The sequence below is a fragment of the Triticum aestivum genome, chromosome 4A (assembly GCF_018294505.1).
Source record: "Triticum aestivum cultivar Chinese Spring chromosome 4A, IWGSC CS RefSeq v2.1, whole genome shotgun sequence".
Classification (NCBI taxonomy): domain Eukaryota; kingdom Viridiplantae; phylum Streptophyta; class Magnoliopsida; order Poales; family Poaceae; genus Triticum; species Triticum aestivum.
In genome coordinates, this window is record NC_057803.1 from 630,955,685 (window position 1) to 630,973,395 (window position 17,711).

General features: G+C 48.5%; 1 protein-coding gene across 1 annotated transcript; it reads left to right on the top strand.

Annotated features, from left to right (window-relative positions):
• Positions 1-14,545: 14,545 nt before the first annotated feature.
• Positions 14,546-17,199, top strand: LOC123087772 (B3 domain-containing protein Os06g0194400). Its single transcript, XM_044509879.1, has 5 exons — positions 14,546-14,949; positions 15,055-15,318; positions 15,418-15,633; positions 16,318-16,431; positions 16,961-17,199. The coding sequence occupies exons 1-4, from the start codon at positions 14,803-14,805 to the stop codon at positions 16,390-16,392; spliced, it is 702 nt and encodes a 233-aa protein (XP_044365814.1). The 5' UTR covers positions 14,546-14,802; the 3' UTR covers positions 16,393-16,431; positions 16,961-17,199.
• The last annotated feature ends 512 nt before the right edge of the window (positions 17,200-17,711 follow it).

Sequence of the window (17,711 nt, forward strand, 5' to 3'; positions counted from 1 at the left end):
CACGTGATCCAAATCAACTAAACCATAACCGATCATCACGTGAAATGGAGTAGTTTTCAATGGTGAACATCACTATGTTGATCATATCTACTATATGATTCACGCTCGACCTTTCGGTCTCAGTGTTCCGAGGCCATATCTGCATATGCTAGGCTCGTCAAGTTTAACCTGAGTATTCTGCATGTGCAAAACTGGCTTGCACCCGTTGTAGATGGACGCAGAGCTTATCACACCCGATCATCACGTGGTGTCTGGGCACGACGAACTTTGGCAACGGTGCATACTCAGGGAGAACACTTTTATCTTGAAATTTAGTGAGAGCTCATCTTATAATGCTACCGTCAATCAAAGCAAGATAAGATGCATAAAAGATAAACATCACATGCAATCAATATAAGTGATATGATATGGCCATCATCATCTTGTGCTTGTGATCTCAATCTCCGAAGCACCGTCATGATCACCATCGTCACCGGCGCGACACCTTGATCTCCATCGTAGCATCGTTGTCGTCTCGCCAATCTTATGCTTCTATGACTATCGCTACCGCTTAGTGATAAAGTAAAGCATTACAGGGCGATTGCATTGCATACAATAAAGCGACAACCATATGGCTCCTGCCAGTTGCCGATAACTCGGTTACAAAACATGATCATCTCATACAATAAAATTTAGCATCATGCCTTGACCATATCACATCACAACATGCCCTGCAAAAACAAGTTAGACGTCCTCTACTTTGTTTGTTGCAAGTTTTACGTGGCTGCTACGGGCTTAAGCAAGAACCAATCTTACCTACGCATCAAAACCACAACGATAGTTTGTCAAGTTGGTGCTGTTTTAACCTTCGCAAGGACCGGGCGTAGCCACACTCGGTTCAACTAAAGTTGGAAAAACTGACACCCGCCAGCCACCTGTGTGCAAAGCACGGCGGTAGAACCAGTCTCGCGTAAGCGTACGCATAATGTCGGTCCGGGCCGCTTCATCCAACAATACCGCCGAACCAAAGTATGACATGCTGGTAAGCAGTATGACTTATATCGCCCACAACTCACTTGTGTTCTACACGTGCATATAACATCAAACCATAAAACCTAGGCTCTGATGCCACTGTTGGGGAACGTAGTAATTTCAAAAAAAATCCTACGCACACGCAAGATTATGGTGATGCATAGCAACGAGAGGGGAGAGTGTTGTCTACGTACCCTCGTAGACCGAAGCGGAAGCGTTGACGCAACGTAGAGGAAGTAGTTGTACGTCTTCCAGGTCCAACCAATCCAAGCACCGTTACTCCGGCACCTCCGAGTTCTTGGCACACGTTCAGCTCGATGACGCTCCTCGGGCTCCGATCCAGCAAAGCTTCGGGGAGGAGTTCCGTCAGCACGACGGCGTGGTGACGATCTTGATGTTCAACCGTCGCAGGGCTTCGCCTAAGCACCGCTACAATATGACCGAGGTGGAATATGCTGGAAGGGGGCACCGCACACGGCTAAGGAACGATCACGAAGATCAACTTGTGTATCTATGGGGTGCCCCCTGCCCCCGTATATAAAGGAGTGGAGGAGGGGAGGGCCGGCCCTCTCTATGGCGCGCCCTAGGGGAGTCCTACTCCCACCGGGAGTAGGATTCCCCCTTTCCTAGTCCAACTAGGAGTCCTTCCATGTAGTAGGAGTAGGAGACAAGGAAGGGGAAGAGGGAAGAGAAGGAAGGAGGGGGCGCAGCCCCTCCCCCTAGTCCAATTCGGACTTGGCCTTGGGGGGTGCGCGGCCTGCCTCTCCCTCTCCCCTAAAGCCCAATAAAGCCCACTAAGGCCCATATGGTTCCCGGGGGGGTTCGGTAACCTCCCAGTACTCCGGTAAAATCCCGATTTCACCTGGAACACTTCCGATATCCAAACATAGGCTTCCAATATATCAATCTTTATGTCTCGACCATTTCGAGACTCCTCGTCATGTCCGTGATCACATCCGGGACTCCGAACAACCTTCGGTACATCAAAATGCATAAACTCATAATAACTGTCATCGTAACGTTAAGCGTGCGGACCCTACGGTTCGAGAACAATGTAGACATGACTGAGACACATCTCCGGTCAATAACCAATAGCGGGACCTGGATGCCCATATTGGCTCCTACATATTCTACGAAGATCTTTATCGGTCAGACCGCATAACAACATACGTTGTTCCCTTTGTCATCGGTATGTTACTTGCCCGAGATTCGATCGTCGGTATCCAATACCTAGTTCAATCTCGTTACTGGCAAGTCTCTTTACTCGTTCCGTAATACATCATCCTGCAACTAACTCATTAGTTGCAATGCTTGCAAGGCTTATGTGATGTGCATTACCGAGAGGGCCCAGAGATACCTCTCCGACAATCGGAGTGACAAATCCTAATCTCGAAATACGCCAACCCAACATGTACCTTTGGAGACACCTGTAGAGCACCTTTATAATCACCCATTTACGTTGTGACGTTTGGTAGCACACAAAGTGTTCCTCCGGCAAACGGGAGTTGCATAATCTCATAGTCATAGGAACATGTATAAGACATGAAGAAAGCAATAGCAACATACTAAACGATCGGGTGCTAAGCTAATGGAATGGGTCATGTCAATCAGATCATTCATCTAATGATGTGATCCCGTTAATCAAATAACAACTCTTTGTCCATGGTTAGGAAACATAACCATCTTTGATTAACGAGCTAGTCAAGTAGAGGCATACTAGTGACACTCTGTTTGTCTATGTATTCACACATGTATTATGTTTCCGGTTAATACAATTCTAGCATGAATAATAAACATTTATCATGATATAAGGAAATAAATAATAACTTTATTATTGCCTCTAGGGCATATTTCCTTCAGTTTGGCACGCTGGATAATTACAGGTCCGAAGAGATCACGTTCCATGTGGCTTCGTTCAGCAGCGGTTATCACGCTCTGCTAGGGCGGGAAGCGTTTACAATCTTCCAAGCAATACCCCATTACGAGTACATGAAGCTCAAGATGCCTGGGCCTAATGGGATCATCACTCTCGCTAGTGATCCGGACACAGCACTCCACGCCGAAAATAAGACAGCCGCACTGGCCCTCGAGGCACTATCCGAAGCCCTAGCGGCTGAGGAACTGACTGCGCTGCGCTCTACGGTGAATAGGGACAATGTGGTACTCGACAAAAGATCCAAGTCCACCTCCTTTAAACCGGCGGATGAAATAGTCAAATTCCAAGTCCATCCAACGAACCCCAATAAAACAGCTTCCATCGGGGCACAGTTAAACCCTGATTTAGACACCGCACTGCGAGAGTTCCTACGAGAGAACTGGGACATTTTCGCCTGGCACCCTTCAGACATGCCAGGAATCCCACGCAGGCTGGCCGAGCACAACTTAAATATCCAAACAGGATTCAAACCTGTCAAACAGGCTCTTCGGCATTTTTCCGAACCTAAGAGACAGGCCATGGGAGAGGAGCTAGCAAAGCTATTGGAGGCCGGATTCATCAGAGACATAAAACATCTGGACTGGCTAGCAAACCTGGTGATGGTACCAAAGAAGGACAAATCCTAGCGCATGTGTGTTGATTTTAAAGACCTTAACAAGGCTTGCCCAAAGGATCCCTTCCCCCTCCCCCGCATCGATCAAATTATCGACGCTACCACAGGACACGGTTCGTTGTGTTTCCTCGACGCATATTCCGACTACCATCAAATCAAGATGGCAGAGCCAGACCAAGCCACAACGGCATTTATCACACCATACGGCCCATTCTGCTTCAACACGATGCCCTTCGGGCTCAAAAACGCCGGCGCAACATATCAGCGCATGATTCAGACATGTCTGGCAAACCAGATCGGCAAAACAGTGGGAGGCATATGTAGATGATGTGGTCGTCAAAACAAGACATGTCGAATCTCTAGTAGACGACTTGAGGCTCACATTTGATAACCTCCGAACATACGACATCAAGCTCAACCCGGAAAAATGCGTTTTGGCGTTCCAGCCGGAAAGCTCTTGGGCTTCATCGTATCCGGTAGAGGAATTGAAGCAAATCCAGCCAAGATCCGACCTCTGTCGCAACTGGATATCCCAAAGGACCTCAAACAAATACAAAAGTTAACCGGATGCGTGGTGGCTCTAAGCCGCTTTATCTCCCGCTTGGGAGAAAAGGCACTACCCCTTTACCGCCTCCTTCGGCGCACTGAACACTTCGAATGGACGGATGCAGCCACGGCCGGACTTGACAAAATAAAAGCCATACTGGCAACAAACCCAGTCCTGGCCGCGCCAAACATTGGCGAACCAATGCTATTATATATTGCAGCAACACATCAGGTTGTAAGCACAGTGCTCATCGTCAAACGAGAAGCGGACGGACACAAATCCCCCCTTCAAAAGCCGGTCTATTATGTGTCCACTGTCCTCACTCCCTGCAAATCACGGTACCCGCATTATCAAAAGATTGCGTACGCGGTATTCATGGCATCCCGGAAGCTACGACACTACTTTCAAGAGTGTTCAATAACAATAGCCTCGGAAGTACCACTTAACGATATTATAAACAACCGTGATGCAACTGGACGGATTGCAAAATGGGCCATTGAGCTCCTCCCATTCGACATAACTTATAAGGCACGGCGAGCCATCAAGTCGCAAGTCTTGGCCGACTTCGTCGCAGAATGGACGGAGGCCGAACTCCCTAAAGAATACGGCACATATTCAAATTGGATCATGCATTTCGACGGCTCCAAGATGTGGCCGGACTGGGGGCTGGCGTCGTTTTGACGTCCCCCAGAGGAGACACAGTTCAATACGTACTCCAGATTATGTACACGGACTCCAACAATGCAGCCGAATATGAGGCCCTTCTACATGGTCTCCGGATGGTAGTATCCATGGGCATTCAAATGCCTAGAGGTGCGCGGGGACTCGAACCACGCAATATCCCAAATAAATGGAGACTTCGATGCCAAGGATCCAAAAATGGCAGCTTACCGCAACGCCGTCCTAAAAATGTCAGCTCGGTTCGAAGGGCTTGAATTCCACCATGTAGCCCGGGAAAATAATCAGGCGGCAGATGTCCTGGCACGCATCAGTGCGAAACGCGACGTAGTCCCCCCCCCAACATATTCTTGGAAAGGCTATTCAAGCCATCCGTAGTATGGGAAGGGGAGTCGAACAATAACAGCCCGGACCCAACCGCACTGCCCGACACCGAACATTCCGACACAATCGGAGGCTCTGCCAACGAAATAACACCTTCAGCCCACGTAATAATGGCCGTTATCGCCCCGTGGACGTAACCATTCCTCGCCTACCTTATTAGGCAGGAACTCCCCGAGGACCAAAATGAGCCACGCTGCATAGTGCGGCGATCCAAAGCCTACAAAGTCCACGAGGGAGAGCTTTATAAGAAAAGCACTACCGGAGTCCTTCAAAGGTGCATCTCCGAAGAGGAATGGCGGAACCTCCTGGTTGAAATTCATGCCGGACTCGGCGGTCATCACGCGGCAGCTCGGTCCCTTGTAAGCAAGGCCTTCTATACAGGCTTTTATTGGCCGACGGCCCGGGCAGACGCCCAGGACTTAGTCCAACGATGCACCAGTTGCCAGCTCTGTGCAAACTAAAGCCATATGCCACCCACCGCCCTCCAAACTATCCCCATCACTTGGCCCTTCGCGGTCTGGGGGCTTGACATGGTTGGCCCCCTTAAAGGCGGAACCCACAAGCAAAAATACTTACTGGTCATGGTGGATAAGTTCACCAAATGGATAGAAGCCAAGCCTGTTAAGACGGCCGAATCTGGACCAGTGATAGACTTTATATCCGGGGTTGTACACCGTTATGGCGTCCCCCACAGCATCATCACGGATAATGGCACGAACTTTACGACCGACGAGGTAAAACTCTGGTGCAAAAACATGGGCATCAAGCTCGATTATGCTTCCGTCTATCACCCACAAACTAATGGCCAGGTCGAACGTGCAAATGGTCTCATCATGAGCGGCATCAAACCCAGATTAGTGCGGTCCCTCAAGGAATCTAACACGCACTGGGTAGAGGAGCTCGACTCCGTACTCTGGGGGCTGCGGACCACGCCGAATTGCACCACCGGATACACACCATTCTTTATGGTATAGGGCACAGAGGCGGTTTTACCTTGCGACATAATTCATGACTCACCTCAAGTGCGCATGTATGAAGAAAGAGAAGCCGAGCTCGATCGGCAGTACAGCTTGGACGCATTGGAGGAGGAGCGTGATGTGGCAAAAGCCCGTTCCGCATTCTATCAACAGCAGGCTCGAAGATACCAAAGCAGAGAAGTACGGGCCAAAAATTACAACGTTGGCGAATTAGTTCTACGACTACCGGACAAGAAAAAGGACAAACTCAAGCCCAAGTGGGAAGGTCCCTTCATAATTGACCAAGTCCTGACTAGTGGAGCGTACCGCCTGCGGGATGCATCGGATAACCGACTCGAGCCGAACCCATGGAACGCAGCCCGTCTCCGAAGATTCTATGCCTAGCGCCGGACTCTGTGTTCGTCTCCTTCCTCTGTCCATTTTTTATATATTTTATGTCTTACATTTCTCTTCTTCTCTCTCTCTCTCTCTCTCTCTTGCTCTTATAGCCTTTAAAGGCTCATAAAGTGACGCGCTATCCGCGCTCATTAAACCTGGGGGCTTCTTTAAACAGAAGCTTATTCATACGGGCTTCATGCCCAACACATGTGTCACACTTCCGCATGTACCTTTTATTCACCATTATATGCATCGATATGACTTAAGTTTTGGCCAAGCTGGGTTGCCTGGCTCCTGTGCTTACCCCTACGTTCCCGATTGTTCGGCTAGGTGGTAAAGGGAGCACCTCTGCGATTGTTACTGCCGGGTCAGCCGGACGTGTACCTCAGACTGGGTGAAGCCGAAAGCTAGCGTTCTTAAGGGAATATTCGGTCGGTGAACTAAAGATGATCCTTTTTCATTTTTATCTATACGCCCCCAGATGTTTTTCCTGCGTTTCTTTTCGCAGCATGGACATGCACCTTAGGGCATGCCTCCCAGGGAAAGGAACCCCTAACGGAACTATTCTCCCTGGAAGATGTTTCTTACTAACCATGTAATATAACATAACTAGTCGGGCACTTGTCTGTTCATGCACTAATGACCCCTACGCCTGGTCTCCATGCATTCCCCGGTTCCTATATAACCGCATGGGAATTCGGACACACTCCGGACCGTCAGGTCCCGAGGCTGAAGCGAAAAGGTCGGCCATGACAAATGATCTACAATCCGGCTAGAAGGCATTATAAATGTCAATTAAATTACATAGTCATTTTGACTGATTGTATTCCTCTTCAATACCATCTAACAGGCTGTCTAATTTACAGTCCTGCTGGGAATACTTTGCGGCCAACTCTACTTGGCCGTATACTAAGCTTACAGGGATCTCCTTCCCATCGGGCCCTACAGGACCGACCTCGGCCATGTGGTTGGGGTCAGCCTTTGCGTACCGCGTCTTCACCATGGCCCAGGCCTCCCTAGCGCCTTGACGGCAGGCCGATATCTTCCACAATCGGAAGCGCCGCCGTGCTCCCTTTAGCTTCTCCGCAAGCTCTCCAAGACCTTCGGGCATGGAGACGGATGGCCACAGGGCCTGGGCGACGCCTTGCATCGCCTGCCGAACTCGATCGAGCAGTTGCGAGAGCTCGGGAAGAAGGTCACCCGTAGAACCGGGCATCTCCTCTGCAGGACGACCTGTTAGCACACCTACAGACATTGCTCTGTTAGTCGACTTCCCCGCCGAACTTTCTTTCAAAGGTTCGTTCAAGCACTTACTAAATATGCCGCGCCGAAGCCGCTGATTCTCCTTCACAGAGTCTGACAGCTGGCACGAACATCTTTCGGCTCGACGCCCAGCTTGGTGTTGGCATCTTGGAGATCGTTCTTCTCCCGCCTCACCTTTGTCAGCACCTTCTCACCAGCCTTTAGCTGGCGTAGGAGGTGTTGCCTTTCCGGATTCAATCCGGCGCCATCTGCAATCTCATTTGTCAGATTCGCACCCATGACGTGCTTCGCAAAATACTTATCTTTCGAAGTGTATATTATCAGAGGGGGTCTCCTTGGGCTCCCCTGCCGCGGCTAGTGCAGCCTCAAGTTGGGCTTTGCACTCTTCCAGCTCCTTGGACAGTAGGGAATTCTTTTCTGTAAGAACCTGCATAACAAATGATCCTTAAAATAGTTATTCTAACTGTTTCAAGTCTCGGGGGCTACTGGTATATATATATAATTACCAAAATTTTCTTACCCGTATGTCTTTTACATATTGCTCCGTGGCTCTAGCTAGACCATTTTGAGCAGCACGGAGGTACGCATCTCCCGACTTGAAGGCATCTAACGCCTCTTGGGAGAAACAAGCATCACAAAGAATTGTCCGGCGACGCCTGTGGTTCATGGCACTCTCCACCTCAGAGTTGGTGGTAGACAACTCGTCCACATCCTCCATCGAAGGAGCGTCCGGTGCACGCCTTGTGTTCGGCTCCACTTCCAGACCAGGCTTTGGAGCCTTGTTGGTGGAGGCGCGATTGGCAGTCTCTCCGAATATAGTTCGGTGAGGTCTCTTTGTCCTGAAGAGAGCACGAGTGTTAATGTGCCTTGAAGGTGTAACACCTGGGATAAGGGGGCGCGCCATAACTTTGCGCTGATGTCTCGGTCTGGACTGCATCTCTTTTCTGCCCACAGGGCCCTGCGGCCCCTCGTTGGCTTGTCACCGCAGGTTCGGCCTCCCGTTTCTGGGAGGCCGGGATTAGCCCTGGGTAATCAGCCGTAATGGCCACCAAGGCGTTGTCCTTGCTCAATTGATGGAACACTCTATCAATCAGCTCCACAAATAAGTCCGGATCCTCTTGAGAGGCCGGGTCGAGGCACCGTCCTGGGTCCTCGGGTTGTGGAGGAGGGCTGCTTATTTCTTTAACAGCCGGGCGCAGTTCCTGCGTTGAAATCACTAGATTGAATATTTAACAATGGGGATATAAAACGGATGGGCAAGATGTGACCACTCACCCAGCTTGGAGGATTGTACATGGAAAATCCACCCTTTGGGTTGACGCGGAGAAAATCCTCCTCTTCTCCCTTGTACAAAGCGGACAAGGTCTTTATTAGAGCCACAGCTGAATCCGGCCCCTTACGGCCGTAGCGGGTGGTGTCGTCCTCCCCGTTGAAATCCCACATGGGGTGGCCTCTATACTATAGCGGCTGCACCCCTCGCATGATGCATGCGGCCATGACCCCGATCATGGTTAGTCTGGAATGAGCTAACAATCTTATCCGGCCCATCAGGTAAATAATGTCCCTGTCACTTTCCCTCTGAGGGCTCTGTGGACGCCATCTTAGGCGTTTCTTTAAGGGAGCACTGTCGAATTCAGGGAGGCCGATCCGGACAGGATCAGGCAGCGGGACGTCTTCTATATAAAACCATTCTGAGGGCCAGTCTTCGGACGCCTTCTTTGGGGTTCCGGGCAGATATCCGGTCCCGGCGATGCGCCACACTTCGGCTCCGCCCACTTGATACATTGATCCCTTCTTGGAATGGGGCACGAGGCAGAATAGCTCTTTCCATAGCCCGAAATGAGCCTCAACACCCAAGAACAGCTCGCAGAGGGCTACAAAGCCCGCGATATGCAATACGGAGGTAGGCATGAGATTATGTAGCTGGAGGCCGTAGAACTCCAGCAGCCCCCGGAGAAATGGATGGATTGGAAATCCGAGTCCCCTTATTAAATAAGGGACGAGGCACACCCGCTCTCCTTTGGAGGGATTAGGGGCACTCTCCGCTTGCTCTCTGCCATTATAGACGGCAAGACCGGCTCGAACCGGGATCATATAGGCCGGGGGGGAGAAATCCCTTGGTCTGGAGCGTCACTAGCTCGCTATGCGGGACGGAGCATCTCTCCCAATATCCAGGCTTAGGGCTGGAAGGGCGAAGGGAGGAGTTGCGGCGGCTGGCCATGGTGGAATGGACCTTTGTCGGATGCGCTCTGATGAACACTCGCGAAAGGGAGAAGGTGTGTTTTGGATCTAAATCCTCGTCCCCTTAAATAGGTCAGCTCATTTACGCGGCTAGGGGTGTGAATGTAAAAACACTCAGACTTTTCATATTCGTTTGACACGTGGGAAGCTGCCATTATTGGGTGTAGAAGCCAAGGAGCGCAACATCTGCAAGAAACCGGACTTTATTTCAACAGGTACACGGAATTTGGAGGAGAACCCACCTTGCAATGCCGAAGACAATCTACGCGCCGGACTCATCATCATTGAAGCCTGGTTCGGGGGCTACTGAGGGAGTCCTGGATTAGGGGGTGTTCGGATAGCCGTACTATACCTTCAGCCGGACTCCTAGACTATGAAGATACAAGATTGAAGACTTCGTTCCATGTCCGGAAGGGACTTTCCTTGGCGTGGAAGGCAAGCTTGGCGATACGGATATGTAGATCTCCTACCATTGTAACCGACTCTATGTAACCCTAACCCTATCCAGTGTCTATATAAACCGGAGGATTTTAGTCCGTAGGACAACATACACAACAACAATCATACCATAGGCTAGCTTCTAGGGTTTAGCCTCTCTGATCTCGTGGTAGATCTACTCTTGTACTACCCATATCATCAATATTAATCAAGCAGGACGTAGGGTTTTACCTCCATCAAGAGGGCCCGAACCTGGGTAAAACTTCGTGTCCCTTGCCTCCTATTACCATCCGGCCTAGACGCACAGTTCGGGACCCCCTACCCGAGATCCGCCGGTTTTGACACCGATAGTTAGGGTTACACAAGGTCGGTTACAAAGAAGGAGATATTCATATCCGTATTGCCTAGCTTGCCTTCCACGCCAAGTAGAGTCCCATCCAGACACGAGATGAAGTCCTCAATCTTGTATCTTCATAGTCCAACAGTCTGGCTGTCCGGAGACCCCCTAATCCAGGACTCCCTCAGCAGGGGTCGGCGGCCATGGGGGCGATGGGGTCCTGTCGAGGGCGGCGTTCTCCGGCGAGGCACCAGAACCAAGCTGCTGCGAGGGAGCGATGGAGATGGCGGGGCGACTCCATGCGGCGGCGGGGCTTGGTCGGCACAAGCGTCGAGGAAGGAGCTCCGGCCAGGCTCCATGGCGTTGCGGCTCCTGCGCGAAGAACAGAGAGAGAGGGAACCGGGAGAGAGAGAGAGAGAGAGCAACGAGGGAGAGAAAGGGAAAGAGAAGGCCGAAAGGGAGGCAGGGGCGCGCAGGGCAGCGGAGCTCCAGTGACGCAACTTCTCCAGCTGACTTGCACGAGCAGGAGAGGATTTGGGATCAGGGGCGGGGGCGTCTGGTTGGCCTGGTGCTGAAAAACGAGGGATGAGACCAGGTGGGGGCGGGATGGATCCCGAGAGAGTGGCGGCGGGGATGGATTGGATGGATGGAAGGATGGGACAGGATCCCTAATTTCTAGGGTTGTCCATTATATACGCTGGTGGATTAGGTTAGGGGCTAACGAAACTCTCCGATCGTAAATGGACGATCGAGAATAAAAGGTTAAACGAGTCCAAATAAGAAAATGGTGATGTTTTGTAGATGTATGGGGATGATCCGGACCCAACGGTGACGACTGCCCGGGTCGGGTCCGGGGCAGCTTTCGGGCGCGCGCGAGGAGGGTCGCGGGCTGATGAGAGAGGTTAGCTAGGGCCTGGCGGTGAGTAGTGGACTGTGTAGACGATCTAGGGAGGAAAGAAAGGGGAACCCCGGCAACAGTTTTCGGAGACTGAAAACGTCCGACGATTTGACCGACTATATTGTCGCTATAGTTATCCGTTGGGGCATCAAACGAACTCCGAATGCGATGAAACTTGGCAGGCGGCTTACCTACAACATAACAACACCGCATGCCAACTTTCAACCCATTCCGAGAATATTTTCCAGCCACTTATAAAATACTATTTCAGACATGCCGCGGGCACGTGCAAGTGTGTCTGGGCTCAGAACGGACAACGGAAGGAACGGGGAGACCTGGACGGATGCAAGTTTTGAAAACATGATGATGTAATGCGGATGATGACATGGCAAGATGCGACACGCAAGCAAATGACAAGGCAACAACAACAAAAAACTGGAAGACACCTGGCGCGTCGGTCTCGGGGCGTTACATTCCAGCAGCTTAGTTTCTTTTCAAATCGATCCTCAATGCACTTCCACTCTTTGTTGGAAAGCTTGCGATGGTGTATTAGTATACCCAAATACGTAAAGGACAAGGAACCTAATTCACACCCGAACAAGTGTTTGTAAGCTTCTTATTTGTCTTTAGCTCTTCCAAAGTATAACTATTCACTTTTATGAAAGTTAATCTTTAACCCCGACAAATGTTCGAATAAGCATAACACAAGCTTCATGTTTCTTGCTTTTGCCAAATCATGCTCCATAAAGATGATAGTATCATCGACGTACTGTAAGATAGACACTCCTCCGTCCACTAGATGCGGGACGAGCCCGCCTACCTGGCCATTGTCCTTAGCTCTTCCTATTAGGATCGTCAACATGTCCACCACTATGTTGAACAGAATAGGTGACATCGGGTCTCCTTGCCTCAGACACTTGTGTGTCTGGAAATAATGACCTATGTCATCATTCACTTTGATTCCGACACTTCCTTTTTACGTGAAAGAATCTACTTGGTTTCTCTAGGAATGATCGAATCCTTTTCATCCGTAAGGCCTGCTAAAGAAATGACCATTTAACCTTATCGTACGCTTTATCAAAATCCACCTTAAAACTACCCCAGCTAGTTTTTTCGTGTAGATTTCATGGAGCGTTTCATGTAGGACCACAACCTCAATTATCTCACGTATATGAGTACCTAAATTCATCAAAACCTATTCTCTCTAATTGAGTAACCATTATGACTTACATAAATAGAAATTATCAAGTGTTATCTTTGGTTGGTTGTAGGAAGAGGATTTGAAGCACTAGGATACTCCACCCCTCTATACGAGTATTAAATTCAAAAAATAAATCAAATAAATTTAAAAAAATTGAAATTTTGGGATGTCAAACCTGTGTGTCCAACCTACTTATGTGTGTAGTTTTGTGAAAAAATACCAAGAAATATATTTCTTAGTAAAAAGACAAAATATCCTATCTCTACTTGCTTAAAAAAAAGTAGTGTTCCTTTTGCTGTCAGGCAGAACTCTTCTTTAACCGGTTCCCCCCTCTCACCACGTCCCATCATTGATTTTTTTGCCTAGCCGGTTTTTTGTCCCATGGCACCTTATCATACGTTGCTTAATCACATTAATACCTTCCATACGTCGTTCAATCAATTAAACCTTCTCATACGTCCTTCACATTAATCATGTTAATCGCAGAAGAAGAAGAAGAAGAAGAAGAAGAAGAAGAAGAAGAAGAAGAAGAAGAAGAAGAAGAAGAAGAAGAAGAAGAAGAAAGAAGGAGGAGGAGGAGGAGGAGGAGGAGGAGGAGCAGAAAGAGGAGGAGGAGGAGGAGGAGGAGGAGGAGGAGGAGGAGGAGAAGAAGAAGAAGAAGAAGAAGAAGAAGAAGAAGAAGAAGAAGGAGGAGGAGGAGGAGGAGGAGGAGGAGGAGGAGGAGGAGGAGGAGAGGTCATTGATTAATGGTCATCGACCCATTTATAAGAACAAAAATGGGTTGGCAAACACAACCTCGCTGAAGAAGGTCATCGAAGTTTGAATTTGGGCACAACTGCATGTGGGATTGAGTTAGGTTAAGCCAAGAGTGAATTTGGAGGCACTGATGAGTGAGACAATTGAAAGGGAGTGTTTATGGTTCATACATCGCCTTTGTTGCTCACTATGCAGAAGTATGATAATTGATTTTGAAGAGGAAAATAAGATTGTGAAAGGTATATCCTTTCCCTGCGCCAAATATGACACAACGATTTAGATTTGTCTGACTCGCAACTCTTTCTTTGACACACACACACAAAAAAAAAGCACACGAGAGGCGGGTGAGATTTTTGTTTAGGTCAGGGTAGTCTGAAAGCAGACATGACAGCGGACCGAACGCCCGCAAAACCCCTCACTTTGCCTCGGATTTGGTGGAAAAAAACACGTCTAGAGCACATCCCAACCGTTCGAAGGACTGATGCAGGATCATGTTGCATGGCAAAAGACTTCTAAATCGGTTGCGTCTGTTTAGGCCCTGTTCGGGACGAAGGAAAAATGCAAAAAACTCAAAGGAAAGTGATTCCGAAGGATTTCTTTTCTTTTTGACCGTTCGGAACAAAGGATTCTCTTCTTTCCAATCCGCCGGAAAGTTTTGATAACCTGCATTTTCACCCAATTTTTTCACACCGGCCGAGGCTGTGGAAGGGAAAAGACTACCGATCCATGCAAGCAGGGACCCACATCAGCTGTAAAAATAGTTAATCTCTACACCTTGAGGCCCACATACACAAGAAACCAAGCAAAATGGGACCCACATGTGCTGATTTCGTGGGATTTCTTCTCCTGCGTATCGAACGCCAACTCTGTAGCTTCATGTGGCATCTTCTGTTCCACTGTTTTGCACCTCTCTTCCTTCCCCTTTCCTCTGTTTTTCCCTAAACCTGTGTATTCTTATCCTCCGATCCGAACAGGGCCTTAAGGGTCGGCGTTGGAGAATGGAGATGCGTTAGAAGAGGAAAGGAGATGAATCTAGGGCCACGCCACTTTTCCCCATTCCCTGCTCCGTCCAGTTCTCCCCCCAAACAGAGCGAAAGCAGGAAAACACACAAGAAGAAAGAAGAAGAAGAATCGAGAAGGGGAAATGGCGGAATCGAACTCGTACGAGGAGCAGCGCCGGAGGCAGATTGAGGAGAACCGCCGGAAGCTGGAGGAGATCCGCCTGCACCACCTCTCCGCCGCCGTCCGCGAGGCCGCCGCCAGGCCCAAGCCCAACCCCAAGCCCAGGCCGGTCCGTCAGATCCTCTCCCTTCTTCTTCCTTGCCTCCGGTCGGTCTTCCGTTTCCTTTTCGCCCGTGCCCGTATATATCACTGGTCCGCTCGTCCGGTGTCGCAGAAGCGCAAGGCCCCGGAGCCCGGCGATCTCCGGCGGTCCGGCCGCGTCGCCGGCCTCCCGGAGCAGCCCAACTACCTCGAGGGCGCAAAGCAGCGCGACTACCAGGGACTGTACGCCAATGAAGTTTGGAAAGGGGCAACCGACGAGGAGAAGGCCACCGCCGCCGCCAAGGCCGAGGATCTCCAGCGCCAGATTCACCAGATCCGCTGGCCCGCCTTCGTCAAGCCCATCACCCACGCCTGCGCCAGCAGGGCAAACTTTATGGTATTGTAGCAAGAAAACTTCCACTGAATGTGAGGCAAATGTGGTTCTTGGATCGGATGGATGTTCATTTGGTGGGTCATATGCATCGTGTTATGACAGACAATCCCGAAGCAGTTCACCGAGTACCTCCCGGCGCACGATGAGCCAGTCGTCGTGGTGGATGAGGCGGATGACGAGTCCCACATGATGTACAATGCCAGCAGACAGGGCAGACACTGCTACCTCAGCAAGGGGTGGAGAGAGTTTGCCGTCGACTATGACCTTGAAAATGGCGATTGCTTGGTTTTTCAGCTGATAGAGAGCGCAAAGTTCAAGGTGAGATTTAGCATGCCCTCGGCTCCATGGGTAAAAAACGCTCTGCTTTTACTTTTCGGAACTCCACATTCAGTAGGATTGCATATACAACTTGTTTTCCTGTGAATTTTTTGTGGAATTCCTTGTGTTCCAAATGCGGCCTTATGATTATTGAACATTCCTGAAAGTTGCTTGGTGGTCTCATACTAGTTAACGTTGTTCGTCTGTCGAAACAATGGTCTTTAAGTTTATATACATGAAAAAAATCTGTTAAGTCTACATAATAACTAGACTGTGCACTAGAGTCATTGCGTAGTATTAAACTTCAATGTTCCGTATGTCTTAGGTTTAAATTATAAAGTGGGTTATATGCCATATCCGAAATTGAGACCGGTGAGCTGTGTCTACTTATTCATAGATGAGAAACTAGGCTTGTTTGGACTGCCAATTAATTCTGCACACAGTTTGCAGGAAATTATGTTATTGCTCAGCATCCCTACTGTATATACCTTCATATTCATTCCAGCCAGATCTAAAAGAGCCTCTAGGAATCATTTCATTCATTCATAGTCTTTTAAGTGTCCTCAGTTATATCTTTTTAGATAATGGAAGGAATTCTTTTTAAGTCCTAATTGCGAGGTGGTCGTTTTATTTCACTGCCAAGTGCCATATTGTGCAACCTCATTAGTTATGTAAATGATGCAGGTCTACATTTTTAGAGCAACCCCAGACTATGAAAGCGACCAAACTTCCGAGGACTCTGAGGATGAACAGAAGTGAAGATGTGTGCTTCCAATACATTGTTCGATCGGAGCACAGGTACATTGTTCTTACCATTATTTGCCTAGGTCGAATACTTGAATCCAATATTTCTTTATCTTTTGCCAAAGCTCCGATTTGAGAATTTGCCAAGCTCAGTTTGCGGATAAAAAAATACAAACCCGCTTGCTTATGAGTTATGACCAAACATAACTGTGTTTCCAGCACTGGAGTTAGATCTCATTTCCCTATTGGTTTGAGATTTTGATTATGGCAACCTTATTTTGTTACTTATGCTAGCTATGAAAATACATGGGGAGCTACAGTTTATTCATGAAGTCTGGGACTGTTGCCAAATGCCCAAACTTAATCGATCGACATCAGAGATGTACTCGTAGAAACCGTCAGGATAGTTTTCCTTGTTGTCTTAAATCTTCTCCTTTCGCAAGGGTTCTGTTTGTCTTTATGTCAGTCAGCCCCCTAAGACTCGATCAGCAGTCTGAAGTATACTAAATAAAATGCTCCTGTATACAGTTCTGATTTATCCATATAGATGCTGACATGTCAAATATGTTTGTTTCTTTTGCAGTTTGTTAGAGAAGCAATTTCTTCGATGATGCTGGAGACTCGGCTAATGCAGTTTCGTGCTGGTTGCATGTAGAATCATCGCACTCTCGGTCTCAGTGTAGCAGGATTTTTAACCTAGATAGGAGTAGTAGGTAGCAGATCGTGGTGCAGACCTTGTATGGGTTGAACAATGAACTAATGCATCTAGCCTGATGATGACGGACTCGAGTGCATTTTTCGTGACCGTTCCTGTTTGTTTAAGGTGCCTTTGTCTCTGTCACAGATGGGATGGGTTTTCTCTTCCCGGGTGGGTGCTGAACAGGTAAAATCATCATATTTTAAAGTTTTAAATAAATCTGAAACAAAACATACACATAGATATGGATGTATATTACATGTCTGTAAGTTTTCATGATGAGATAAGTTACGATGTAATAAGCTACAAAAAAAATCATGAACTTCCATAGTGAATTGTGTGCTGGCTAGATATACATGATTTTTCATCATGAAACTGCACATACATGTAGTGTACATCCCTACGTATATGTGTATTTGTTTTCACAATTTGAAACTTCAAAGTTTTTTCTTGAAAAAAAATCTTTTGAAATTTCCGAAAATCGGGCTCCTTGGAGCCTTAGATCCAGAAGCAATTTCCTTTTTTACAGAAAGGAAAAATGTGAGTTTAAGGGTATGAGTTCGTTGGTGGGTTAGAGGATTGAGAAGTTGTTTATTTGCCATAAACCCGTGTTTAATTTCTCACGTACAGAGCACCT